At 36.7% G+C, this 27,851-nt stretch overlaps 1 protein-coding gene across 1 annotated transcript in view; it reads right to left on the reverse strand.

Moving 5' to 3' along the window:
* Positions 1-800: 800 nt before the first annotated feature.
* COPB1 (coat protein complex I subunit beta 1) overlaps positions 801-27,851 on the reverse strand; it is a 35,101-nt gene continuing 8,050 nt past the window's right edge. The window contains exons 6-22 of the mRNA XM_045796542.2: positions 26,853-26,945; positions 25,180-25,317; positions 22,740-22,859; positions 21,241-21,348; positions 21,015-21,161; positions 19,713-19,858; positions 18,232-18,328; positions 17,011-17,171; positions 15,810-15,930; positions 11,110-11,337; positions 10,786-10,965; positions 8,146-8,290; positions 6,572-6,691; positions 3,399-3,544; positions 2,732-2,821; positions 1,664-1,819; positions 801-1,184 (exon numbers count right to left, since the gene is read on the reverse strand). Of these exons, the coding sequence (XP_045652498.1) occupies positions 1,125-1,184; positions 1,664-1,819; positions 2,732-2,821; positions 3,399-3,544; positions 6,572-6,691; positions 8,146-8,290; positions 10,786-10,965; positions 11,110-11,337; positions 15,810-15,930; positions 17,011-17,171; positions 18,232-18,328; positions 19,713-19,858; positions 21,015-21,161; positions 21,241-21,348; positions 22,740-22,859; positions 25,180-25,317; positions 26,853-26,945 (2,256 nt within the window). The 3' untranslated portion in view covers positions 801-1,124. The remainder of the gene's footprint in view (positions 1,185-1,663; positions 1,820-2,731; positions 2,822-3,398; positions 3,545-6,571; positions 6,692-8,145; positions 8,291-10,785; positions 10,966-11,109; positions 11,338-15,809; positions 15,931-17,010; positions 17,172-18,231; positions 18,329-19,712; positions 19,859-21,014; positions 21,162-21,240; positions 21,349-22,739; positions 22,860-25,179; positions 25,318-26,852; positions 26,946-27,851) is intronic.

Consider the following 27,851-nt stretch of genomic DNA (forward strand, 5'->3'; position numbering starts at 1 on the left):
GGTGGACAAGCACTGGTATAAAGGAAGGAAAGAGGAAGGTGAATTAAGGCTCAGAGGACACATGGGCCCAGCACAGCTTTTCAATCCCTTGCAGCTGAATCCTCCCGGTGCAGCCTCAATAACTGGCTGCAGCCATTATATATTATGTTCCACAAACATAAAATAAGACTCCGACCTAAATGTGAATGATTAAAAGATCTACTTTGGGGGCGCCTGGGTGGATCAGTCGTTAAGCGTCTGCCTTCGGCTCAGGGCATGATCCTGGCGTTATGGGATCGAGCCCCACATCAGGCTCCTCGACTAGGAGCCTGCTTCTTCCTCTCCCACTTCCCCTGCTTGTGTTCCCTCTCTCGCTGGCTGTCTCTCTGTCAAATAAATAAATAAAATCTTTTTTTAAATAAATAAATAAATAAATAAATAAATAAATAAAAGATCTACTTTGGATTATTACTTTTCTTTATGATTCAGGATAATTAAGAAGAGTACGTTTATTTAAGTCAGGGTTCATAATACTCTTTTAAACTGAAGATGGATCTGTTTCAAGTTATTTGATACTTTCCTTCCAGAGCTCAACTCCAGAGAAAAGCTCTTAGAACACAAAAAGGCATTTTTAGAGATAATGATGTCAAAATAACAAATAAGTAAAAGTCAATCAAGTAAATCAAGGTCTGTCTCATTTCATATCACTGAATTTGTAAATTCTCTTAACAAAGTTTGTATATGCACAACTCAGAGTGATTTAAATTTATAATAGAAACCTGTAATCCAACTAAAAGAAATCCATTGCTACATAACTAAAATTAGGTAATTATATATTTATTTATAAAATAACAAAAGATTTAGGAATAGATCTGTTTATTGTACTGTGAAAATGGTCTTGGTACATGTGAGAAACATTATATACTTTGAGGACAGCATTCAGAACTGTTAAGACAAAAGACAAACTATAATTTTAAACTCAATCTTGATTTAAGGGAAAGGCTATAAATTATTGGCTGGAATGCATTCAGCATGAACTCAGATTCTATATAACATAAAGCACGAAAGAGTACAAAAGATGTTGGAGTCCAATAAGCCCATACCTAAATTTTTACTGTAAAGCTGCAAGGACTTTTTGTTTATTCTTATATACTAGTTTTCTTCTGAGACAAGTTGATTTTATCTCCAAGACTTAAGGCCATTCCCTGTAAGGAAGAATGAAAATGTTTATAATTATTAAATCTATATAAAACCAGTAGGTTATTGTATCTTAACCAAGCCCCCAGTCAATGACACCAGGTGAATAATGAAACCAAGGATGTACAAAACAGACTCACCAAAACTTTACTTTCAGTGCTAGATTTACAAATAGTCACTAGATTTGTAGTTTGGATTTCAAAAAACTCTAGAGAACCCATTTCACAAACATCCTACAGGAATCAATCTTGTTTTAGGTAAATAATCCAGAGCAATAGGCCCAAAAAGTGGGCCATTTTAATGAAGCCAAAGTTCTATTTCTAGTCAGAGAATATTATTACATATATGCATCTAATGCATAAAACACTAGTATGACAGAGAATACTACATATAGAAATAACGAAGAAATAAATTCTTCCTTTTTGTTCCATTCAGAGATGATCTCAAAACACAAAACAAAACAAAACAAAAACCACCCTATTGTTACCTGACTCTTTGCACGAATTCTTATGTGACCAGTAACAGGGGCTTCCGGTCCCTGTTGAATTGGCTTCTCAATGCTGACATTTGCAAGGGCATCTTCTCCAAATATGGAACGAGCATACAGGTTGGCTGCCATAAAGCCACAGTAACCAGAAAGAGCCTGGAAAAAATTGACGATACACTCAATACTTCACTAGAGAACGACATAAGCGAGACCCAGCAGCGTTTATAAATTAGCATTTAAAATAGGACTTACCATGTGGTGGTGGTTACATGACTACATAAATGTCAAAACTCACAGAACTGCATATATAAAAGTGTGAATGTTACTGTGTCTATGTTACACCTCAAAAAACTGTATTTAAAGAAATAGCACTTATGCCAGTTTGTATATATACATTCCCTATTCACTTACAGAGTTGTCTGACTGCACCAGACCTTAAGCTCCACGAAGGACAGACAATTTTTATTTTGCTCATTACTGTATATCCAGTAGCTCACAGAGTACTGGGTGTATGATATCTGTTTATTTGTTAGACTATTTGTTGAATAAACTGATACAGGAATTAAAACCCATCTGTCTGGCAGAACTTTACCGATAAAATTAGTAGTATTAATATTAGTAGGAATTCAACAAAGAAAAAAAATTCCTTAGAGCCTTAGTTTCATTTTTCTTTCTTTCTATTCTTTTTCATATATACAGAACTTAGTAGAAAATTCTGTATTTGAACAGATACATTCTGACCCACAATCAGAGCCAAGAGAAGAGGTCGTGGACATTTTTAATCCAGTATCAAAACCTATTTTGGAATGAGCCTTGAGCTGAAAGGGAGAAGACTGAAAAGAAAAATGAATCTGACTATAAATCAACTGGGTCCCTGTACTAGGAACAAGCAGGCTGGTATATTTTGGTACGAAGAGGTAAACAGAGTGATGCATTCTGTTAGCTAGTCCAGAATGGCACTGCTTTTCTCATGCTGAACAAAGACAAAGATACACTGAAGGAAACACAAGAGAGCCAGGAACCGGCTGTACTACCCTCTATCAGATTAAGTTCTCAGTCGAATCTTACCTTCTCCGGAGTGAGGCATTTCATGTTAGTTGACTTTAATATATGCTGTAAGTAGTCATTTAAATCAATTATATTTGTGTTAACCGTCACCTGTACAGAGGGAGAAAAAAATCAAGGAGATCATAATCCTTATAATGAGAAAGTTGCAAATTTCTGATCTTACGGTTGAGAAAACAGACTCACATATCATACAGAACCTGCTTCCAAGTATTTAGTGGGGAGAGTGGGCAAAGAAAAAAAGTAAATGACAGCTACAAAATCCAACAAACGGCAAGTTGGCATCAGAACTTTCATACACAGGTAACTTCATAAAAGATCAGCATGCTCCATGTAGAGTATTTCTAATAAAAATCAAGGCCACTGACTTTGTAAAACCTCTTCTGGACACTGGATTCAATGGTAAATTATTATTCATACATCCAAGGGATGGAATATTGTCTTTAATATCTTGATCAGTCGGTCTAATCATACAACTGCTACTCTCGCCAGTTTACAACTTAGCAAACTACTCGTGTAAGTTCTGGTTCAGGCTCATGTGCAAGAAGAGATATTGAGAGACTGCTTCTTACATCTGACACTTTTCAGTGGGACTACTTTTATCAGAGAACTCCTCAACACTAGCCCAAAAGGAAGATAAAGAGTTCGGGGAAATCTCCCAAGGACTAACTTTGTTTTCCCATTCGAATTCAGCCCACATCTGACGGAATTCAGCATCAGTGCAAGTGGCAGGCTGGATATAGTCCATGATGTCGATGTGAATATCACTGAGGACGACACAATTTCTGTCACTTGCTGCTCCAGAGACATCATAAACTGCAATACACACACACAAAAAGGTCCTGAATCACCAGAGGCAAATTTTAATTTAAAAAGTTTTAGTATTTCCAAATAATAATTATTGTATTAGCCACATTTCTAAAATGCTTATTCTATCCTGGGCTCTATTTTAAATGCTTTGAAAAGATGACCTATTGAATACTCCCTTCGATCCTATGTTATGGTATTATCATTTTTCATCTTATGGATGATGAAACAAAAAGAAGTCACATTAAGTTGTCAAGGTCACAGAACTGACTAAGTGGCAGGGCCAGGATTCAAACTCGGTCAGCACAGAGGTAGCAACTGCAGTGTGAGGCCCTCCAGGGGGATACGTAAGTAGCAGTGTTCCCTTAGAGGTACTTAACTAACATTTTTGAATGAATGTTGAAGAGCTACAGTACTTAATGATACAAGATTATTTACTTCTATGACTGCCTCATCCACAGCAGAAAGTCATCATCTGATTGGAGCCTACCTTTCCTTCTTTTTTTTTTTTTTTTTTAAGATTTTATTTGTTTATTTGACAGAGAGACAGCCAGCGAGAGAGGGAACACAAGCAGAAGGAGTGGGAGAGGAAGAAGCAGGCTCCCAGTGGAGGAGCCTGGTGCGGGGCTCGATCCCATAACGCCAGGATCATGCACTGAGCCAAAGGCAGACGCTTAACGACTGCGCTACCCAGGCACCCCAACCTTTCCTCCTCCTAGCCTCTTCTCTTGACATTCCCCTACTCTATCTACTTTCAGTGAAAACTGAGGTCACGAGAATAAGTTTAATTTTTAGCCCCACATCTAAAAACAAATTTCTCTCTCTCTGAATCCACACTCACTTCCTTACCCTTCATATCAGGGAAGTGCTGTCTCTTCTCTTCCAGAATTGTAATTCGTGCCACTGTGACCCCTGCTCCGGGTCAGGACATCACTCCACCAATCATTACCTCCCTCTTACGTCTTTACCTTCCTATTCTCTACTGACTCCTCCCTTAGTCTATAAACATACTCACCTTAAAAAAAAAATTCTCCCTCATCCCGATTGTCTTCAGTCTACCGCCCTCTCTCATTCTTATCAAAACCGGAGTTCTACACTCAGAACTGTCTACACTCACTGTCCTTATTTCTCCATCTCCAAGTCCTCAACCCACCACCACTGCCCAAGACATACCACAAGCAATATTTAATTTCACTGATCACCAAATCCAAAGGACGCTTCTTTTAGACTTTCTCTTACTTGACCTTTTGCAACTCCGGATTCTTCTGGAAGATTTTTCCTTACTTCTTCTTTACCACATTTCAGGTACCTTCGTAGGATTCTCCTCATCTGACCATACTTTCAATATTGCTGATCTCTTAGATGCAGTTTTCAAATCTCCCCTCTTCTCACTCTTTATGCCCTCTGAGTGACTTCTTCCATGCCTATGGCTTTCAAACAAGTATGTGTCTCTGGTTTAGAGCTCCTATTCAAGTTTCACACTCGTATCAAACTGCCCTTGGACACCTGTAGATACTTTATTACTCAGCCTGCTCAAGATTTACCTTAGTATCTCTCTCAAATTTGTTCTCTCCTATATTCCCTGTTTTGGTGAATGCCATAAATATCAACCCAACAGACCCAGTAAAAAAATCTGAGGGTTACTCTAGCCATTTCTTCCTCAATCAGTCCGTGTCCTGGGCATTCTATCTCTTTAATATGGGTAATATGCAGCACTTCTCTCCAACCCAACCGCTACTGCACTGGTTTGAGCTCTGTCATCTCTCACCTGTGCTACTACAATAGTCTACTAGTTAGTCTTCCTGCCTCTTCCAATCAGTCTTCTATAGCGCTATCACAGAAATGTTTAATCATGGGTGCGCCTGGATGGTTCAGTCGGTTAAGCATCTGGTTCTTGATTTTAGCTCAGGTCATGATCTCAGGATCCTGAGACTGAGCTCCACACTGGGCTCTGTGCTGGGCGTGGAGACTGCTTAAGATTTTCTCTCTCTCCCTCTGTCCTTCCACCCGCCCCACTCATATGCACTCTCTCGCTCTTTAAAAAAAAAAAAAAAAAGAAAAAAAAAGAAAGAAATGTTTACTCATGTAACTCACTGAGAATTCCTTAATGGCTCTAACCTTTTACATCCAGGACTAAGTCTGAAATCCTTAGCATGACACGTAAAAGTGAGCTCCCATTAAGCTTCCTAACCTCATTTTTTTTTTTTAAACCACCACCATCCAGCTCACTTTGAACTCCCAAGTATATCAAACTACTTGCATTTGTTCCAGCTGAATCCTTGCCTAGGTAGAACACTTAATAATCTTTCAAAACGCCATATGAGTATTAGTTGTTCCACAAAGCCTTTCCTAATCTTCCCTCCCCACTCCCCCACTACTTTGAGAAAAATGACCAAATTTCTACACAGACTCCCACTTTATCTAGCATAAGCTTCCTCCGTAGCACTCACCACTATGTGTTACACATATCTATTCTACTTATCTGTCTTCCCTTACTCGACCACAAATTACCTGAGGAGAGATCTTTTGTCCTCACCATGGTAGCCCCATCCCAACCAGGAACTTGCTTAAAGAAATGCTTATTGACTGACCGAATGCCTCTATATAAGCTAGTTCCTGGGTGACCTGGGAACCAATGCCTATACAAAATTTTAGACTCAGTTCAAAAGTTATCCTTTGATAACATATCTTCCTCCTCTATAAAGCCTTCTATATATTTAGCATTTTTCCTCTATGATCCCAAAGTACATAGTATATAAAGTAGCGCCTCTCACATTGTGTTGTACTTATGTATCTTACTTATTTATTTCCTCCTTTTGCTTGGCAGTTTCTTGAGGACAGTCTCTACGGTTCATTTCTGGACATCCATGAACATAGTACAACACAATATAATAGCAGGTGCCCCCATAAATGATGAATGAGTGAATGAATGAATACATTCAGGTCCTGTCCTCAAGAAATGTCATACAACTACTTATTACAGAAATTCTTCATACACAATATTCAAACATCACATACTATAGAACAATTCCTTACCTATATTACCAAAAATTATTCCATTTTCTGTTGATGCTACTTTAACATTAGCTTTAATATTTGCAAAATCATGAGGAGCAAGAGTCAAAGGAGATGGCTTTTCCACAAGTTTCAGATCCCCTGAAAAAACATTTAGATATGGTTAAAATATATATTAAACCACACGCATATCTCTCAAATCATAAATCTTATGTCCCAAAAAATAAAATCTTAAAATGTATGCAGCTTAATAGCTTCAAGCAAAATAAGGAACAAGAGAAGAGTTATGATTCAAATATTTTGAGGACAAAATAAAGAAATCATTTAACACCTTATTATTCACATCAATTTGCATATTTTCTTTGAAAAGGTAACAGGCTTCTCAGAATAATCCTATATTTAGTTTGTGTGTGTGTACTTTAGGCTTACCATTTTATTTCAATGACTGAGTATAAATTTCTCAAAAAGCTTAAGTCTTGAACTATAGACTCCATTACAAAGAAAGACAGAATAATCCACAGACTTATAAATTCTTAGAAACATAGCTCTTTATACAGGCATCAAGCTATGCCGAGGAAGACAGGGCAGAAGTAACTTTTCCCTCGATATCTTAAAGTTCTTTAACTCTTGCTTAAGCCACATGGAATTTCCTAGAGGCACTGTACTGTTTCTTTCTTTTTTTTTTTTTTTTTAAAGATTTTACTGGACCCCTGCGTGGCTCAGTTGGTTAAGTGTCTGCCTTTGGCTCGGGTCATGATCCCAGGGTCTTGGAACTGAGTCCCACATCAGGCTCCGTGCTTGGCAGGGAGTCTGTTTCCCCCTCTCCTTCTGCCCCTCTCCCCGCTTGTGCTCTCTCTGTCAGATAAATAAAATCTTAAAAAAAAAAAAAAGATTTTATTTATCTATTTGAGAGAGAGCGCATCTATAGAGTGCATGAGCAGGGGGGAGGGGCAAATAGAGAAGCAGACTCCCCACTGAGCAGGAGCTCCATTGATCTGAGGACCCTGGGATCATGACCTGAGCTGAAGGCAACCCTTAACTGACTGAGCCACCCAGACGCCCTGGCACTGCACTGTTTCTATATACAATTTATATATTCCAACTTCAAAGCCATATGTAGAAGTGGTCAGAGAGAGTAGGATTCATGTGTTTTTATTAAGAAGAAAAACACATCTCAAGTTGCTAATTGTAATGATAATATATTACTTTGGCCACATGTGGTAGGTATCAGTTATAGACTCAAAAAATCTAATTCTGTTCTAAGGCTATTAAAAATTTAACTAAGCGAGCCATTTGGTAAATCTGTAACTTAAACAACTCTTATTTATATCTAGAAAAACTGACATTTGCTAGTTGAGCTCACTGAATAAACCCATCTGGATGTACGAAGAGCATAAACCTAAGAAAGTCAAGTATCACAGAGGTTCAGAAAACTGGAGCTGAAAGAGACTAAATATTAAATGTAAAACTAAGCCTTGATTCAAAATTCTGATACTAAAAAGATTTCTTATACAAAACTTGTACATATCCCTTAGTAATCTGTCATAAAGACTTACTATGTAACAAAATCTTTCCTTTATGGTAAATTTCCTTACCCAGAGTAGCTAACTCTAACGTGCAGTTCTGCAAAGTATCACTGGTTTGATTTACAACAAGTACATCCAGGACAATATCATACTGGTTGACATGAACATAAGCTTCTGCATATACAGGATCTGAGAAACCTGTCAACTGGGTGACCTGTCAAACAAAAATAAAGAGAAAATCAAGTGACCGAGACAATTTAACCAAACATATCCTAGCCAAATGACTAAGTCGGTTAGGTAATTAACAGATGTGCTAAGATTAGACAAGTCATTTTGAAATTGATACAATAAAATTGTTGTGTAATACAGAGGTGGTAATTGCAAATGGGACATTAGAAATAACAGGTAATAGAGTTTATAGCTCAGTAGGAGAAAGATGTTATATATGTTAAGCAAATACATTAAACATGATCTCAATTTAAGAACGGAATAGACTTGGATACATTTTCAGTTAAATCCCTCAGTATCTCAACTCACTAGTTGCTCTCCAAAACTTGGGAAACTAAATAAAATCCAAATCATGTGGTAGTCCCTGCCACCTAAATTGAGGAACTAAGTAGATTATATGGCAAGGCATGCTTGTAATTCCACAAAGATAAATTTTATATGCTTCCCCCTCAGCCAAATTAAAAAACAACAACAACACCCTGAGTACAGCACTTTAAACTTAATATTGTCACCAAAACCTCATGCAACAAAAGAAAAAATAGATAAAACTGGATTATATCAAAATGAAGAACTTTTGTGCATCAAAGAACATTATTAACAGTGAAAAGGCAAACTACAGAATGGGAGAAAATATTTGCCAATCATACATCTGATAAGGGACTTGTGATCCAGCAATTTCACCTCTGGCTATAACCTGAAAGAAATGTAATTAATGCCTCAAAGAGATATTTGTGGTCCATGTGCATAACAGCATTCTTCGCAATAGCCAAAACGTAGAAGCAACCCAAGTGACTATCGACAGATAAATGGATAAACAATATGTGGTATATATTCATAATCGAATATCCCTCAGCCTTAAAAAAGAAATTCTGATACATGCTACAGTATGGATGAACCTTGAACACATGATGTTAGGTGAAATAAGCCAGTAACAAAAGGGCAAATAGTGTATGATTCTGCTAATATAAGGTACCTGGAGCAATCAAATTCATAGTGATAGAAAGTAGACTGGTGGCTGCCAGTGACTGAGGGGAAGGGAGTGTGGGGAGTTATTGTTCAATGGGCACAGAGTCTCAACTTTACAAGATGAAAGAAGTTCTGTGGATGGATGGATGATGGTGACAGTTGCACAATGATGTGAATATACTCGGTGCCGCTGAACTGTACACTTAAGGATAGTCAAGATAAATTTGATATTATGTCAATTTTACCACAATTATTAAAATAAATTTTTATTTATTATAAATTTTAAAAATTTGTAACTGTAATATTGTCAATGTCAATTCCAAAATTAAAGGAGAGAAAGTGTTTTAGTAGTTCCAATTCTTTTTTTTTTTTAAATCAAGCACTTGGCTTGCCTTTTTCTTTCTTTTTTTTTAAGATTTTATTTATTTATTTGACACAGAGAGAGAGAGACACAGCAAGAGAAGGAACACAAGCAGGGGGACCGGGAGAGGGAGAAGCAGGCTTCCTGCGGAGCAGGGAGCCCAATGCGGGGCTTGATCCCAGGACCCTGGAATCATGACCTGAGCTGAAGGCAGACGCTTAATGACTGAGCCACCCAGGCACTCCAGTAGTTCCAATTCTGCTACTAACCTTATCTTGGACTAATCATTCTGAGACTGTTTTTTCATCTAATAAAAGGAACTAAACTAGATCACTGATTTGTAAATTTATATATTTTAAGAGTAGGAAAACTTTCCTAATAAAATCCTACATGGAAGTCAATATACTAAGAATATAAAAGTGGAGTTGCCCTGTTTAAAGTAACAGGGGACAGGAGAAACAGGGCAGGGTGTCAGAGTAGAAGCCAGAGCCCTACCCTTTAAAAGTTTTAGTTAATCTTTAGGCGCTTGGGTGGCTTAGTCAGTTAAGTGTCCAACTCTGAATATCTGCTCAGGGCTTTATCTCAGGGTCATGAGTTTAAGCCTCATGCTGGGCTCCATGCTGGGCATGGAACCTAATTAAAAAATAAACAGAAACTTTCTTAAAGTTTTAGGTAATCTTTAGGGGTCTCCCAGTGTATGTGTTAGTCTATGATTCCGCACACAACTGGAACAAGTTATAAAACCATCTACTAGACTTACAGTACTAGTGTACAGTAAAACACCAGCATCTGAGGTTTATTTATTTTATTTATTTTAAAGATTTTATTTATTCGTTTGAGAGACAGAGAGAGCACAAGCAGGGGGAGCAGCAGAGGGAGAGGGAGAAGCAGGCTCCCATCAGGCTCGATCCCCAGACCCCGGGATCACGACCTGAGCCGAAGGCAGACGCTTAACCGACTGAGCCACCCAGGCGCCCCAGCACCTGAGTTTAATTCATGTTTCATGAACCCGTCAGTCACAGTGACTTGACAAAAACTGATGCAGTATAACAAGTTATTTTTTCTTTTAAAGAACAGTGGGACCAGCCACTTCCTGGTTGCTACTTTAAGTGGCCCATTTAAATAATTTACCAGTGTATTTGACATTTTGTTACCTTGTTAAGTTTCGATGCCAGGGGATCTGCTGCCTCTTTCCTCTGTGTGTTGCCCATTGCGGCCAGCAAGCTCAGCTGAAACTGATCTTCCTTGCAGTTCATTTCATTCTTCGCAGTTAGTTGCATAAAGGAAATGGGGTCATCAGGCTGTACTGTCACATTCCTCTTTTCAGATTCTTTCTGTGTTAAGAAAACAATACACATGTCTCTCTTTAATATGGAAAGAAAGAAAGCTTTCTGTAAGCCTATACTAGGGGCAGCCCTCACATAGGACTGAAAACCAAACAAAATTTTTAAAAACCCACAAAGCACTATATACCTTACCTTCTGGGATAATTTCTCTTCTTCAAGTTTAGCAGACAACATGTGAGAAAGGGACTGTCTGCATTCCTTATTGAAAATGTCATTCATTAAAGGTGAACATTCAGACAAGACCTTGAGGCACAGGGAAATTCGATCTACATCATCATCTGTAATTGGCTTCTTAGGAAGAGAGGATTTTCCCAAATGAAGGATAGTAGCCATGAGTAACATAGCCTCAGCAACAAAAGACTAGAAAAGTAGAGAAATGGATTATTTACTGTCATGGTTCTCCAATTCAGTAATGTTACTTTATTATAACTCACAATCCAAGAAATAAATCTAATTTTCACTTCACCCGAATAAGAATTCAAATGCTTCAGATTTTTATCTCCATATATTTGATGCACACCCTTTTCCTTCCTTTTTAACTGCCATCCTATAATACCTTCATGAACCTTCAACTGAAAGATAGCAACAGCTTTTTAACTATTTTCCCTTACTCTAAACCCTTTCAAATGCCAATGCTATCTTTTTTTTTAAATTCCAACTACAGGGGTGCCTGTGTGGCTCCACTGGTTAAGCATCTGCCCTTGGCTCAGGTCATGATCCTGGAGTCCTGGGATGAAGCCCCGCATTGGGCTCCCAGGTCCGCGGGAAGCCTGCTTCTCCTCTGCCTGCCGTTCCCCCTGCTTGTGTTCTCTCTCTCCCTCTCTGTCAAATAAATAAAGTCTTAAAAAAATAAAAGTCCAACTACAGAAAAGTTAAAAGGATACACTTTACCAGTTGTTTACATTATGCCTTATTTGCTTTCTTATTCTACCTACACATATGCACTTACTTTTTTGGCTAAACATATGAAAGTAAGGTTCTTCACGCCTTAACTATTTTAGCATAAATCTCTTAAGAATCAGGACAGTTGGGGCGCCTGGGTGGCACAGCGGTTAAGCATCTGCCTTCGGCTCAGGGCGTGATCCCGGCGTTCTGGGATCGAGGCCCACATCAGGCTCCTCCGCTATGAGCCTGCTTCTTCCTCTCCCACTCCCCCTGCTTGTGTTCCCTCTCTCACTGGCTGTCTCTATCTCTGTCAAATAAATAAATAAAATCTTTAAAAAAAAAAAAAAAAGAATCAGGACAGTTTCCTATAGAACCACAGTATCATCATCTCACCCGAGAATGAACAATCCCAAAAACTTTACACTTAAGTTCAAATAAATTTTCCTAATGTCACCAAGTGTTTTTATGGTTTTTTTTTAATCCAGAATCAGCTTTATGCATTTTATTTGGCCATTATTCTCTTCAGTCCCTTTTAAGCCAGACCAATCCCCCTGTTTTTTTGTATTGCTTTCCACTACAATGACTTTTTTAAAAAGGCTAGGCCAGTTGTTTTGTAGAATGTCCCCCACTTTTGGTTAGAATACCAGATAGGTGATGTTTTATATCTCTTACTGTATTGCACTGGGAGGCACATAATGTCAGGTTGCCCCATTATTGTGGCGCAAAGTGTGATCACCTGCTGCTGCTATCTTAATCCTTCTTGTGCACCAGTCACTTCACTCTACATGGAAGTACCTTCAGGGACTTCCTACAACCTTCATGTTGAAGTCCATACTACCTAGCCTGCTACTCAAGGTTTCCACAAGTGACTCCAACTTGCTTTTTTAGTGTCATGTACAATTATCCCGACACATACTCTCTACACCCTTGCCAACCCGTCTTTGGCTAAGTGCTGATCTGCACATGTGCATGAAAAGACTCCCAGAGGCCTGGGAATGAACCAGCAGAGGAATGAGGGTAACAATCCTGAGTCTGGATACAGTCTCCAGAAGAAGAAAGGCGAAGGGACAGAAAAAAATAGCTACAGAAATTGTGGCCAAAAAGTTCCCAAATTTAATGAAAACTATAACCTTCATATCCAAGAAGCTCAATGAACCACAACAAAGGAAACATGAAGAAAACCACACCAAGGCAAACCCTAATCAAATTACTGAAACCTATGATAGGGAGAAAATCTAAAACTAGCCAGAGAAAACAGGATACATTCCACACAGAGGCATAAGAATGAGAGCAGGCCAGAAGATATTGGGAGCTACATCTTTTTAGTAAACTGCAAGCCAGAAGACAATGGAGTAACCTCTTGATAGAACTAAAGGGAAAAAACCGTCAATTTAGAATTCTATATCCACAAAGGTATCTTTTTAAAATGAAGGAAAAATAAACTTTTTCAGACAAACAAAAACCAAGAAAATTTACTGCCAACAGACCTCACTGTAAGAAAAGTTAAAGCAAGGGGTGCCTGGGTGGCTCAGTCGGTTAAGCATCTGCCAGGGTTCTGGGATCGAGACCGTGTTGGGCTCCCTGCTCAGCAGGGAGCTGCTTCTCCCTCTACCTCTGCCCCTTCCTTCCCCGCCCCTCACTTGCTCTCAAAGAATTTTTTTAAAGTCTCTTATTAAAAAAAAAAAAGTTAAAGCAAATTCTTTAGCCAAAAGGTATATAAAAGCAGGGAAACTCTAGAAAAGGCGTAAGTGAAGGATAGTCAGGGAGGTGATAACCCAACTTCTTCCTGCCTTCTACTATATATGGCAAACTTCATGAACCAGTTACTAGAAACCTGGTTCTCTTAAACAGGTATCAGCAAATGCTCAAATGGCCTCCCAATTTGCAGAACTGAGCAGCTATTCCATGAAAGGAAATCAAACTGGACTCAGAGATACAAAATTTTGGAGACTTAAAAAGCAAAATTACACTGTGTCAAAAACCTAAATAAATAGCCCACAGATAATTACAAAGTAAATTGTTGCCATAAATCAAAATAAATTGATAAGAGCTAATACACCTTACAATTTACTTGGCCCTCTAAATCTCACTTATTGGCTATTTTCTTTCATGATGGAAGTAATAAAAAAAAATCCTTTGAAAATTCCAAATCTAAAATGAAAATGTATAATTTATACAGGAGCTTAAGTAAATGAAGGAATCTAATGGACTATCACACAGCTATTAAATATTAGGATTAGGAAGGGCTAAGAGGAACATGGGACTGTTCATTATAATGTGAAGTGAAACTGCAGTGTTATAAAACAGAGAATGATCAATACTGGGGGAAAAAAGCATTTCACAGAGAAAAGCTATAATAAACTCTTTCTGGAGGAAGGAAGGATTTTTGTTATCATACTTGGTAATGTAATTCTATCTTTTAATGTTTCTATCTCCACTACAATATTAATAAGATTTGTACTTCAGTCCTCTAACCATGAGTGATTTTTTCTCATTAGTTTTTATTATAGCACTCCTTATTTTAACAATATTAAAGAGAAATGAACAAAAATAAAACAAACTCATTCACAATTCTACCACAGAAAGATTTGTTTTAAATAAAGGCAAAGTAAAGATTTTTTCAGACAAATGAAAGCTGAGAGAATTCATCACCAACAACGTGAGTTATAAGAATGATCAAGTTCTTTAGGCAGAAAGGAAATATCACATGGAAATCTGAATTTACACAAAGGAATGAAAAGCACCATAAATGATAAATATGTGGGTAAATATAAGACTTTTTTCTCATTAAAAAAAACTTTAGAAGAATATTAACTATTTATAGCAGATGAATGTATAAACAAAAACAGCACGTTATACAGCCTTAAAAAGGAAAGAAACTCTGATATATGTTACTATATGGATGAACTTTGACGATGTTATGCTAAGCAAAATAAACCAGCTGCAAAGGAGAAATTTTTATGATTCCACTTATATGAGGTATGTAGAATAGGCAAATTCATAGAGGCACAAAGTAGAATGGTGGTTTCCAGGGACTGGGGGAAAGACTGTGGGAGGGTTACTGTTTACTGGATACAGTTTCAATCTGGGATGATGGAAGAAGTTCTGAAGATGGAGGGTGGTGATGGCTGCGCAACAATATGAATGTACTTAATGTCACTGAACGGCACATTTAAAAATGGTTAAAATGGTAAACTTTACATTATGTATATTTTATCATAAAGAAAAAAAATGCCAAAAAAAAGTCACCCAGAAAGGTAATTGAACTTCGTCCTGTTTCCAACTCTCAACTTCTTACAACTAATTATGCCCCCTTCATGCCCAAGCCCAGCCAAGTACTAGATAAACAAGAAATGTAAAAAAATAAAAATAAATGATGCACATATATGTATATAAACACACACACACACACATAATTCTTAACTATTTAAAGCAAAAATAGCAGCAGTGCATGTTAGGGTTGATAACATGACACAGAGAAATAAAATGCAGGACAATAGCACAAAAGGTTAGGGGGAATGGAAATGTATTACTTTAAATAAGTGTACAGTCAGGATGAGTCAGAAGCTATGATGAAGGCATAAACTGTAGAGATGAAAACACATTTAAGAGACATTTCTCTTAAAAAAGGTAAAAAAGACAATGACTGACTGGATGAAAATGCTTAAGAGAGAGGTCTTTCCTTCTCTGGACCTTGACTGGTCCTAGCAAGCAAACGACTGACTTCATAAGCCCTTACATCTCTTCCAGTGGACTAATCACAAGGTAACATTATTGTATTACTTTGTCAATTTTACAATAACATTATATTACCATGTCCATTTCCCCCATTACCATCAGCTCTTTAATGACAAGAACTTCAGCATTCACTTTTAGGTCCTTCACTGTCCAATGCATATGGTAGGCACTCAACACTTGCTAGGTAAATGAAGGATAAATGAACTTACATTTTGCTTTTTCTTCTCCTGAACCAAAGCGACGTAGCGCAAGGCAATCTTGGTCAGAGTTGTGGCAAGGGAGGCAGCAACAAAGAAATCTCCATCCAGAAGGAAGCCTCTCAGGGGAGGTCTGCAAAGAAATCAAGGAAAATGAAACCCAACCACTTCTTAAGCAGCATACAGCTTTTGCATAAGTGACTCAAATAAGCCTATTTAACACTCTCACTGCCACCCTCCAGTGAAGAGGATCTCAATTAGCTCCCTCTTTACCTTTTAGAATGGAAAAAGGAAAATATACATGGTTTTACAACTTATCTTCAAAAGAGCTAGAGCCAAGTTAATATGGAAGGGGAAAATGATCCCGAGTTATGTACTAGAGTCAATGAACTACATTCAAATTCCAGCTTACCTATTTATTGTGTCCCTATGGGTAAGTTACAAACCTTTCTAACCCTCAAATTCCTCTTCCGTAAAATGGGGATAATAACAAACTGTATCTCAACGAGTTGTTAAGACTACAAGAGACAAACTACTTAGTACAATGCCTAGCATATAGTAAGCAGCTATTAAAATTTCAGGCATTATTTTTATCATGTTCATTACAAAACTGGAGAGCAAAATAAGGCAAAAATACTAAAATTTTATTCCATCAATCAGAAGTGGAAAATCTTCAAAATATGTTTCCCAAGTACTAATACAGGCAACAAAATTCACAGTTAACCTCTACTTAGCATTTTCTTTAAATCTTTTTTTAGGATTTTATTTATTTATTTGAGAGAGAGAGAGAGCACATACAAACAGGGAGAGGGGCAGAGGGAGAGAAAGTGGGAGAGGCAGACTCCCCGCTGACTGGAGAACCTGCCGTGCCGCTCGATCCCAGGACTCTGAGATCATGACCTCAGCCAAAGTCAGATGATTAACTGACTGAGCCACCCACGTGCCCCTCCACTTAGCATTTTCTATGTGAGTAAAATAATTTAAAACGGAACAGTTATTTCAATGAAAACAGTTTTAAGGAGCAGAGGATTAAAACCATCAACACAATTCTTGGGAGAAATTAAACACCCTCCTTTCAAGTATCTTAAATGGCAAAGATTTCCATTTTAGTCAAAAAAAGCAAATAGGAGAAAAAAAAATCATCTGACTGTTCTATACTCAGGAGTAATAATTTAGAAAGTATAGAAGGTAGGGCACAGGTGCTGCAGATTACCTTTCTTCCTCTTTCTTTGTGGGTCGAGAACTGCTAAGGGCACTCTGAGTTGCGTAGGTGCCCATCTCAGTTACCAACTTCTGAACTGGCCCCACAGTTATTTCTTCCTCAGGTTTTAATTCGCCAGCTTCTTTCTTTATTTCTGACTCTACAATTGGGATCTAAAAATCAATTGGAAATACCAATTTAGAAATAATATCAAACAGCAAGCAAAATCGTATTTAAATATTCAATCATTTCTATGTAGAAGGCAATTCCCCTGATGGGATTTTTCCAACTCGGCATTCCATTTTCTTTTCTTCCCGGGTCGATATAGTGGGATGAACAGGGGCTTTGGAGTTGGATGCCACTTATTTGTTGAATGGTTCTGGGCAAGTTAATTAAACTACTCAGTTTTTTTTTTATCTCTTAAATGGAAATCTTAAATCTATTCAGACAAGTTACTCAATAGGAAAATGCTTAAGACAGTGACTAAGAGAAAGTACATACTCACTAAGTATGTACTTACTCCTCTTATCCCTTCTTCTGAAATACTAACCAAAACAGCACCTATTCTAAAATGAAATAATATGTGTACAGAATAACTTTATCAACCACCTTTTTAAAAAACCAAATGGCTACTATGTATTTATTCCTTAATACCAATCATCTAACTTAAAAGCTCTAAGAGTTTTCAATCATTATTGGTCAATTCCTTTTTTCATAAGTGAAAAACCTGAAGTCCAGTCAGGTTAAGAAATTTATATCTGAGGTCCCAGAGTTAATTAATGGCAGAAGCAAGACTGTAACCCAGGTTTCCTGACAAGCACTGTTCTCCTATTCTACCATATGGTTGTCTGGATGAGGAAACACTGACAGTTTTAGTACATAAATAGTCTAATGTCAGCATGGTTCCTGTAATACTCGCATTCTTCTTTCAGAATATACAGGCTAACACAGAGTTTTACAAGTCTTTTCCTTTTTCTTAAACACATAACCTTTTGTTCAAATAAAATCTTACCTGAAAGGGTAAATAAAACAGACAAAAGAACAGGTGTTATGGGTCAATGCAGGGGAGAGGGATGCCCCTAATTTCCCACAACCTCTAAGTTTTAATTATCTGGGTAATTAAAACACATTTTTCAGTGTTTTTAGTGTTTTTAACTCCAACACAACTCCAACAAGTAAAAACACAAAAGCAAACCACCACATAAAAGTCAGATTTACTAAAGTAAAACTTACCTCTCCAAGGGACCTGCGGACCTCAGTCATCACACTCTGAATGTCTTCCTTGGTACTACAGTATTCTCCCAGGATCCATAATGCTCCTCGGTAAATCCTAAGGGAAGAATACAATTCTGAAACACTGACGTTGCCAACAAATCTTAAAGCAGAGAACTTTCTCTGTGAATTTAAGCTCAAGCAAGAAAACGAGATTATGCAGTTCCAAGGGACCATGGATGAAATCTGAAGAATAAAACAAAGACACTAAGTTTGATTCTCTCCAGAAATCACAAGGATTAAAAGGAAAATAAGTATCCTCACCCATTATTATTAGGAACATTTTAAAACTGGTAAACTCATTAGTAAAAATAACAAAATGTCTCCCAGAAAGGTGTTATCCTCCATTTAGGACAGAGTTAAATTTTATTTTATCATTTATTACTACAAAAAATGTATAACTTTGATGTAAAAAGTATAGTCACTGAAAAGAAAAGGCAAGATGCTGAAAAGAACAATGGATAAGGAAGGAGTGCAAAGGATCAGTAATTTAAAAACTCCAAAAACATAAAGAAAGCAACAATTCTCTAGTTAAGAATGTTAAACTGAATAAAGTCTTTAGTTATCTTTTCCTTAAGATTTTCATCAAATTTATTCAGAAAACATTTTAGAAACTAAGCTCTAAGAGATGATGGCCATTAAAGGCAAAACTTCGGTATGATTTTTTTTTTCCCACGAAGAAAGTAAATCTTTCTCACTTTCATAAATATCAATACTTTGTATCATAAAAACAATTTTACAGTGGTCCTTTCTTTCCTATCCAACGCAGATATAATGCAAGTCTATTACACTCTATCCATTAGATGCTTTAAATGAAGCAAAATTTGGATTCAATAGTCCTTTCTCAGTAGCAGAGACTATTTAAGGCAAAAATGCATTATGTCAGATTTAAGCAGCATTTTCAATCCCTCACTTTAATAAATACTAATGGGGGATATAAATAATGGTATCCAAAAAGTGATACCCTTTAAAAATATGTTCCTTAGTCACTTGAGGATTCACCACGTTTTAGAGGAAATAAGGAGGGGAGCCTGGGTGGCTTGGTCGGTTAAGCGTCTGCCTCCGGCTCAGGTCGTGATCCCAGGATCCTGGCATCAAGCCCCATGCATCAGGCTCCCTGCTCAGTGGGGGGCCTGCTTCTCCCTCTCCTCCCCACTCATGCTCTCTCTCACTATCTCTGTCTCTCTCAAATAAATAAATAAAATCCTTAAAAAAAAAATGGAAATAAGGATAGAGAAACCTAGCTAAATCACACCTACAAAACAAATGTTTGCCCACAGATTATGGAATTACTAAGGGTGGGGTGATGGGATGCTTATTATACTGGCTTTAGTATCTTGATTCATTTCTTCTCCTTTATATTTTCTATCAACTGACCCTTTAAAGATAGAAACTGGTAAAATGCTTGCCTGACCTTACATTTAAACAGATTTTAAACTTACTTGACAGATTTAATAGCATGAAAGACTTCAAGCATCTTCTCAACAATAAGCATTCTCAGGTTATCAAAGCGCTGAATGGCTTCACGAACAAACTCCAAGACATCAGCAGCTGCTGCTTCATTATTGTCACTGAGAAATTCCATTAACTGAAAGGGAAAAAAAGGAAAATAGGATAAGTTTTATAATTTTTTTAAAAGATTTATTTATTTGAGAGAGCTCGAGAGCACACATATGCACAGAAGTCGGGGGAGGGGCAGAGGAAGAGGGAGAGAGAGAATCTCAAGCAGACTCCACACTGAGCACTGAGTCCGACACGGGACTCGATCTCATGACCCTGAGATCATGACATGAGCCGAAATCAAGAGTCGGACACCTAACCAACTGAGCCACCCAGGCGCCCCATAAATTATGTAACTTTCAGAAAGATAAACAAATTTACAAAGACTATAATAATTTTATAACATGTAACAAAATGTAAGTTGAGAGACAAGCACTGCTATGTAAACAAAGTAACAATGTCTTTACTGGGTTTTGTGTAGCCAGGTTTACTACAAAAAACTCACTATAAAACAAAAGCTGGAAATACACAACTCAAAATAAATTAACTGGCTACTCCTAAGTTGTAACTAAAAGTTGAATCATTTCAGAGAAAATCTGGAATTCAAAGACAAAATTTCAAATTACAATAACATATCTCATTTACCTGACAGTGACAGAAGCCAATGATTCTAGGTACATATATTTTTCCTATAACTAAATCCTTCAACTTTTAAGAGGTAAAACTATTTGAAAGAAATATTTATTTGTGCTACTGAATATATATATACAGCATAATTTTATAATAGGTAACTGTAACAAACATCAGTTGTAATAATATGTGGAGATATTTTTGTGACTGTGTTTTTGTGTTTACTTTTTTTTTTTTATTTTATTTATTTATTCGACAGAGATAGAGACGGCCAGCGAGAGAGGGAACACAAGCAGGAGGAGTGGGAGAGGAAGAAGCAGGCTCCTAGAGGAGGAGCCTGATGTGGGGCTCGATCCCAGAACGCTGGGATCACGCTCTGAGCCGAAGGCAGACGCTTAACCACTGTGCCACCCAGGCACCCCTGTGTTTACTTTTTTTGATGAAGATGTAAGAGAAAGAAGTCAGATTCCCTATCCTTCTGAGCTCAAGGGTGAACAGAAAGATCACTTCTGACAACAGAGTCAGTGATTCTACAAGACAGTTTAACTGCTAAATAACTAAAACTTTCTATTCTTTTAAAGAATTCCAAAATTAAAGTCATCAGAATTACATACCACAGGAATAACGTTTGCAGCCATATCTGGAAATCGGACAGAACAGGAATGCAATGTTCTCACAAGGAGTTGTCTGTATTTGTCGGTATCTTCATGCTCCGACACATTATTTGTTTTAATCACTTCCTTCTTCAGAACAATAACCAACTAGAGAACAAAGTAAAAATAAGTGGGAATTACACCATGTTTGGCCTGACAGCTTACAACAGTGCTGTCAGAGTTTTACCTCTTCAACATTCCTAGAAGAGACGAGATCCAGTGCTAACTGCAGGGTCTTCTTGCGTACTTCTAAGTCTGGCGTGCTCAATACTCTCAGGATGTCCATAACCAGATCCTGAGAAAGAACAAAATATCCAGAATCAAGACCAATATTAAGAGGAAAAAATCTTAACCACAGAACGGAGGGTTCTGACCATGATAACCTTAATTCTTTCATTAATAATAAAATCAGTGGTGGTGGAAGAACCAGATATTTTGGGTATCCTGATGTAATGCAATATGAAGTATATAATATCATATATGATGCATTCAAACTGCAAATGTTCACTGTGACTCTATCAAGCTTTAGGTCAAACTCAGAGTTTACAGAAAATTCAGAAGTCAGAGAAACAAACTAAATGACACCACCAGAAAGTAATTGGACGTATCTATGAGGAGAGGCACCTTCCAGGACAATTGGTCTGGTCTCTTCAACAAGCCCATATCATGAAAAAGAATACTGCTCCAATTGAAACATCAAGGACAATCAGGTAAGACATACGGTCATGAATTAAACAAGCCAAACAAAAAGGGTATTTCAGGGACATCTGGGAAAATCTGATTTTGGAGTTGGTATTGGATAACATTAAGAAACTATTAATTTCATTAAGGTGTGATAATGTTGTTTTTGCTCTGCAGGAAAATGTAATGTCTTAATGACACATACTTTAAACAACACTATGGCAGATAAAGATTTTAAAATACAGCAAAACTAATTTACAAATGATTTTACTTCTTTAAAACTTTATTTAAAAAAAATTTCACCGATAAAAATGTTCTAAAAATTATTTCCTATATAACTTTCACTTATATTCACCAGTTGTTAATATTTTGCCACATATAGTTTAGCCCACTCTTGCTACACCTAAACATTTTAGTGTACACTTCCCAAGAATAAGGACAAACTCATATAACCACAATACAATGATCAAATTCAGAGAACATTGGTAACAATGACATTACCTAATATACAATCTATAATTCACATTTCTCCAACTGTCCCAATAATGTCCTGTATAGCAAATTTTTGTTGCTGCTCTGATCCAGAATAGCACTGAATTTAACTGTCATGGGGATTTATTTTTATAACAATCATTATTCTCACAGATTACATAGGCATGCTGATAATTCCACAGAATTCAACCATCTTTTCTTCTCAATCAGTTGGCGTATTTTTCAAAAACTATAAATTATATTCAAATTAAAATGAATGTATCTCCGTTGTTAAGAATAGCAAATGCAGTACAAATAGAAAAGATATAACATATTAATTCATCTTAGAAATATTTTTATGGCAAAGACAATACCCCAAAAGGCTATGGTATTCAAGAGGTACACCTTCGTTGACTAAAAATTTAAACTGCCCAGTCTCCAAGAATTTAAGTTAACCAAGACAGCAAGGCTTGAGCGTCACCAGAATTTGAAAAAGATTTTATCTAGGATTTCTCTCTTTCAGATAACATTTACCTGTAGTACTCGTTCATGAGCGGGATGCTCTTTTAATTCTATCAATCGATCCAGAACTATGAGCTTGACGTTGTTGTCACTCTCCTTAATAATTAAATCAATGTAACACTGAGCAGCAGCCTATATAAAAAAGAAACATTTTAGGAACACATTCGTCCCCCTTAAACACAGAATCTGAAAATAAGGAAAAAAAAAAAAAAAAAGCCCCCAAAGAAGCCAAAATACATTCACTACTCCTGCACTGAAAGTTTATGCATTTTTCCCAAAGGAATGTGTCCCTCAGTTCCCTGAATTCTAATAAATCTCATTCTTCTCAAGTTTAAAAAAGTTAAGAAGAATCACAAGTTAAAAGGATGAAAAGGGGCTGTTATAGGCAGAAATACTAATGGTCAAAAATTAAGGGTTGAAACTAAGGAACAGGGCTCCTGGGTGGCGCAGTCGTTAGGCGTCTGCCTTCGGCTCAGGGCGTGATCCCGGCGTTATGGGATCGAGCCCCACATCGGGCTCCTCCGCTGGGAGCCTGCTTCTTCCTCTCCCACTCCCCCTGCTTGTGTTCCCTCTCTCGCTGGCTGTCTCTCTCTGTCAAAATAAATAAATAAAATCTTTAAAAAAAAAAAAAAAGAAACTAAGGAACAAGGCAAAAAAGCAGACAGAGTATCCCCCCAAAATATAGCTACTGAGTATGTTTTAGTTTAGGTGCAAAGTCTAACACACCTGCATTACAGGACAGAAAAATCAAGATTATAAAACGACCCTGACTCACTAAAAGTAGAGGACAAAGGAGCAAACCTCAAAGAGCTCCCAACGGCCAAAACTGGAACAATTTTATCGATGAAACAAGTAATGATAATGATTATAATACACAGAATAAAATAGCCATACTGATATGAAGAAAGAAAGAAGGGAGAGGGTGGGAGGAAAAGGTACAGCTCTTCTTTGGAGAAATCCAGTTAATAAATGTAGAATGAGGGAAATAGAAAGTCACCATTAGAATATCACATTAATAACTGCTGTACAGAAATGCTAAAATTAGTTGGTATAAGTTTGAGGAGAAAAAGGATATTAGCAGTTCAAAGTATCTTCCCATGTTATTTACTGATTACAAATGGAAAAATCATAACTCAACAGTGGAGAAATCTGGCAGGCATCACCTTAATTGACTCATCAAGGTTACCATCACTAATAGTATTCCAACATCATGTACACTCCTTGACACAATACTCTGAGAAAGGTTCATCACTTCCATGGTATTCTTCCGCAAAATGCATAACCTCAATCTAACTATGAGAAAACATTAGACAAACTCAATTTGAGGGACATTTTATAAACAAATTGACCCAGTATTCTTCAAAAGTGTTAAGGTCATGAAAAACAAGAAAAGGCCTGAGACAGTGGCACAGACTGCAAGACACTAACACATGACAACTAAATGCAATGTGCAATCCTGGATTGAATCCTGGTAGAAAAAAAGGAGATTAGTAATGAAATTGGTGGAATTCAAATAACATCCATAGTTTACTTAACAATATTGTTCCAATGGTAATTTCTTAATTTTGACAATTATACAATTGCTACGCAAGACACAAACATTATGGGAGCCAGTGAAGGGTAATTAGAACTTTGTCCTATTTTTACAACTTTTGCTGTTTTGTTGTTCTGTAAGTCTAAAATTATTTTAAAATAAAAGTTAAAAAATTTTTTCTAAGTATTGGCAGATAAAGCAATTGAGTCTCCTATTCATACAAGCTGGCTTTATAGAACTGTTCATTCTCTGACTATATTAGGGGTTTCTCATGCAGTTTTGATATAGTAAATTAAAGACGAGAAAACTAACATTCCATTATTGAAAATATGCACTGTAATCTTTTTTAGGATCCATCATGTAGGATCCAAAATTCATTTTCCCAGATCTAAGTTTTAACGTAATTAAAGTATGGGGAGAGATCTTAAAATACCAGTGTAATTCTCCAGAAACTAGAAATATTAGTATTCTTTCTCTTTCTCCCCATGTATATGTATGAAAGCAGGAAGGAAGAAAAAAAGATTGGCCTATATAAGGAATCCAATAATTTCACAACATTTATAAATTGTTATTTCTATGCCATGTAAAGCCATGTAATCACAGAGTAAACTGCAATGCCACTAAATCATTAACCACTGGGGCGCCTGGGTGGCTCAGTCAGTTAAGTGTCTGACTCTCAGTTTCGGCTCAAGTCGTGAACTTGGGGTTCCGGGATCAAGCCCTGCTTTGGCTTCCACACGTCCTGCAGAATCTGCTTGAGATTCTCTCTCTCTCTCTCCCTCTGCCCCATCCCTCCCCCCCATTCTCGCTCCCTCTCTCTCTCAAGTGAATAAATAAACCTTTTAAAAAATAAAAAAATTGTAAGTGCTAAGACAGCATATCTATCATCTAAGTGGCACCAAAAGAAATAAGCAATACCTTGATTGCAGTAGGTGCACTAGAGAGGGTCACTAATGTTCCGGCAGCTTCATATTTTACAGCTGGGCTAGATGACTGTAATAAGTTATAGATGCAGCGAATGAAACGAGCCCTTTCTGATGGATTAGCATGACAGACCTGGAGAAGAAAACATTTAGGTTTCAACTGACTTCAGGGACACTAGCTTTCAAACAGATTTTTTTATAGATGTCAGCCAACATGAGATGAGAACTGTGACTGATAATTTCAGGAAGAAATAGGTTTTGCTTCAGACAATTGTTGCAGTTACTCATTCACTTATTCATTCAATCATAATATTCTCTTTCACAAAAGATTTTCAAATGGTTTATAATAAAAGATATGCATACTACACACAAGTGAAATAGAACAAGAAAATTTAAGTAACAAAATCAAGGACCAAGTGTATTAACATGGGTACTGTGATATGATATTTAATTTGGTCCTAAATTTTTATTCTGGATCTTATGTCAAAAAGCGAAACATGATGGATACCAATCTCAATAGCTAATAAAAGGAAAATACCTGTTCTTAGAGCAAGAAAGATAACCCCTTTCTAAGTACTACTACTTATTTATTTGGAACATATCCCATACTGTGAAGACAACTAAAATTTTCTATGCTTACCTAAATATATTTTAATACCTTTACCTATGAAGCAAATATTCTCTATTTTTTCTTTTCTGAAGTTGGTTTTTATGTCAGATTTTCCTCCAATATATACAGCCAAATCTCTCTCATTCAGGCATGACTCAAAAGCTATTCCCTCTCACTATAATCTGGATCCTGCTAGACAAAGAAGTCTCTGAATAGCAGAGAATCCTTATTTTGGAGAGCATACAATGAATTAAATGGAACCATACAATGAATTAAAAGGAACTATATATTTATAATTCTGGTTTCATCTTAAATGCCAAATCCAAATGACTGGTACCTTGTGTTGAAAGGGGCCCTTTTCTTTCAGAATCAAAGACAACTGTAATCAGCAATGTCTGCTGGGGGTACTTTGTCAATGTTATCCTATTTAGTAAAGGCATTCCTGATGAATATTTTTGTTGGCCTCCAATGGTATCAATAGCAAAATTGGATGTTATTTACCTTTTATCAGAACATTAAGATGCAATCAATTCTTTCAAATAATATATCAAATTTAAATGTTGCCAATAAAGCACTTCATTTTAAAACCCAAATCTCTTATCTAGTTTTAGACTTTCTATTGGCCAATGGCTGACAATGTCATATTGACATACTTAAAGTGTCTCTATTCTTTTACAAACAGGGAAGACAGAAAATATTTAAAGCTTTTCTGATTTGTTTTTAGATTACCAAAGTAGTCTGGTGTGTACTCAAGAAAAGATCTTGAATTTTATTCCAAAGCCTGATTCATAATCTATTCAGTTACTGAACAATGCATGATGATTTCTGTGCTGCTGTACTGGGTCAAGCCATTGACACAATTCTTTAAGGAGGTTAGAAAAATTGGAAGTGCTTGGAAAACAGAATAAACCAAAGGAAAAAGAAAAAAAAGACTGTGCTATAAAATATTTCTACTACTAAAACATATTATCCCAGCAATTAAGCAACATTCCAGAAAGAGACAACTTAACTTTGTCTAAAACTCTTAGTGTATTTTACCCACTATCGATTAGTCTTACCTTATAAATTAGTTCAACAATAACCAATTGAAGAATGTCTCCAAATGTTTGAACTTGATCAATGCAAGTACTTAGGTAATCCAAAGCTCGATCCTAACAAAATAAAAATATATTTATCAAATTCCATCTCATTTAATAAAAGGACTTAATCAATGCAACCTTAAAAAAACACACACAACTGAATATAGAACAAATGAAATCAGGGCAAAGAAAAATTAAATGAAGGGGAAAAAACAAGGTTAACACATACATATAAGAAATAAATCCAATACGTTTCCTACAAATGGGCCATAAATCTGGGGTCTGAATTTTCTAGCAGCTACACTGAGGAGAAAAACACTATGTTACATGATTTAGGGTACCCATAAAATCAAAACAAACCAGGTACTTATGGTTATTCCTACTTCTAAGACTTAAAAGAAAAATCTCAGGATTTTCATATACTGAATGCTGATACAGAAAACTATGATCTCAACAATATCTCTACAGCAAAAGTATCAGGAAATTTTACTGAACTTTTTCTGATTATGCCCCCCTTCTAGGTAAACAGCATAACACCAAATATAGAGGTCAATAAAACCAACTGTACTAGAGGACAAAACATTCTGGCCCAAATAGGCAGCTTTCTTATAATCTTATTCACAAAGATAAGATGACAGCATCTAGATTTCAGGGATATGGATAGATTCGATATCTTTGTCTTCACGCATATTATTTCCCACATGTTGAGAATTCTGGATAGCAAAAATTCCAAATTAGATGCCACCAAAGCATGCAGAGTCACTGCTAACCCTTCCAGCTGATCCATACACTTTAAGTACCAGCAGAGCGGGATGTAGAGTTGACAACAGCTTATGAAATTTGACGAGCCTAGTAAGGATACACATCTACACTGAAGACCGTGCTTCTTTCACAGACATGGCTCAAGGTGAACCCTATACAAAGCTACTACTTTTCTCTATTAAACAATTTTATATCTATACCAACAGAAGGAAAAAC

The sequence above is a fragment of the Ursus americanus genome, chromosome 24 (assembly GCF_024610735.1).
Source record: "Ursus americanus isolate L20-20 chromosome 24, mUrsAme1.1.p, whole genome shotgun sequence".
NCBI lineage: Eukaryota > Metazoa > Chordata > Mammalia > Carnivora > Ursidae > Ursus > Ursus americanus.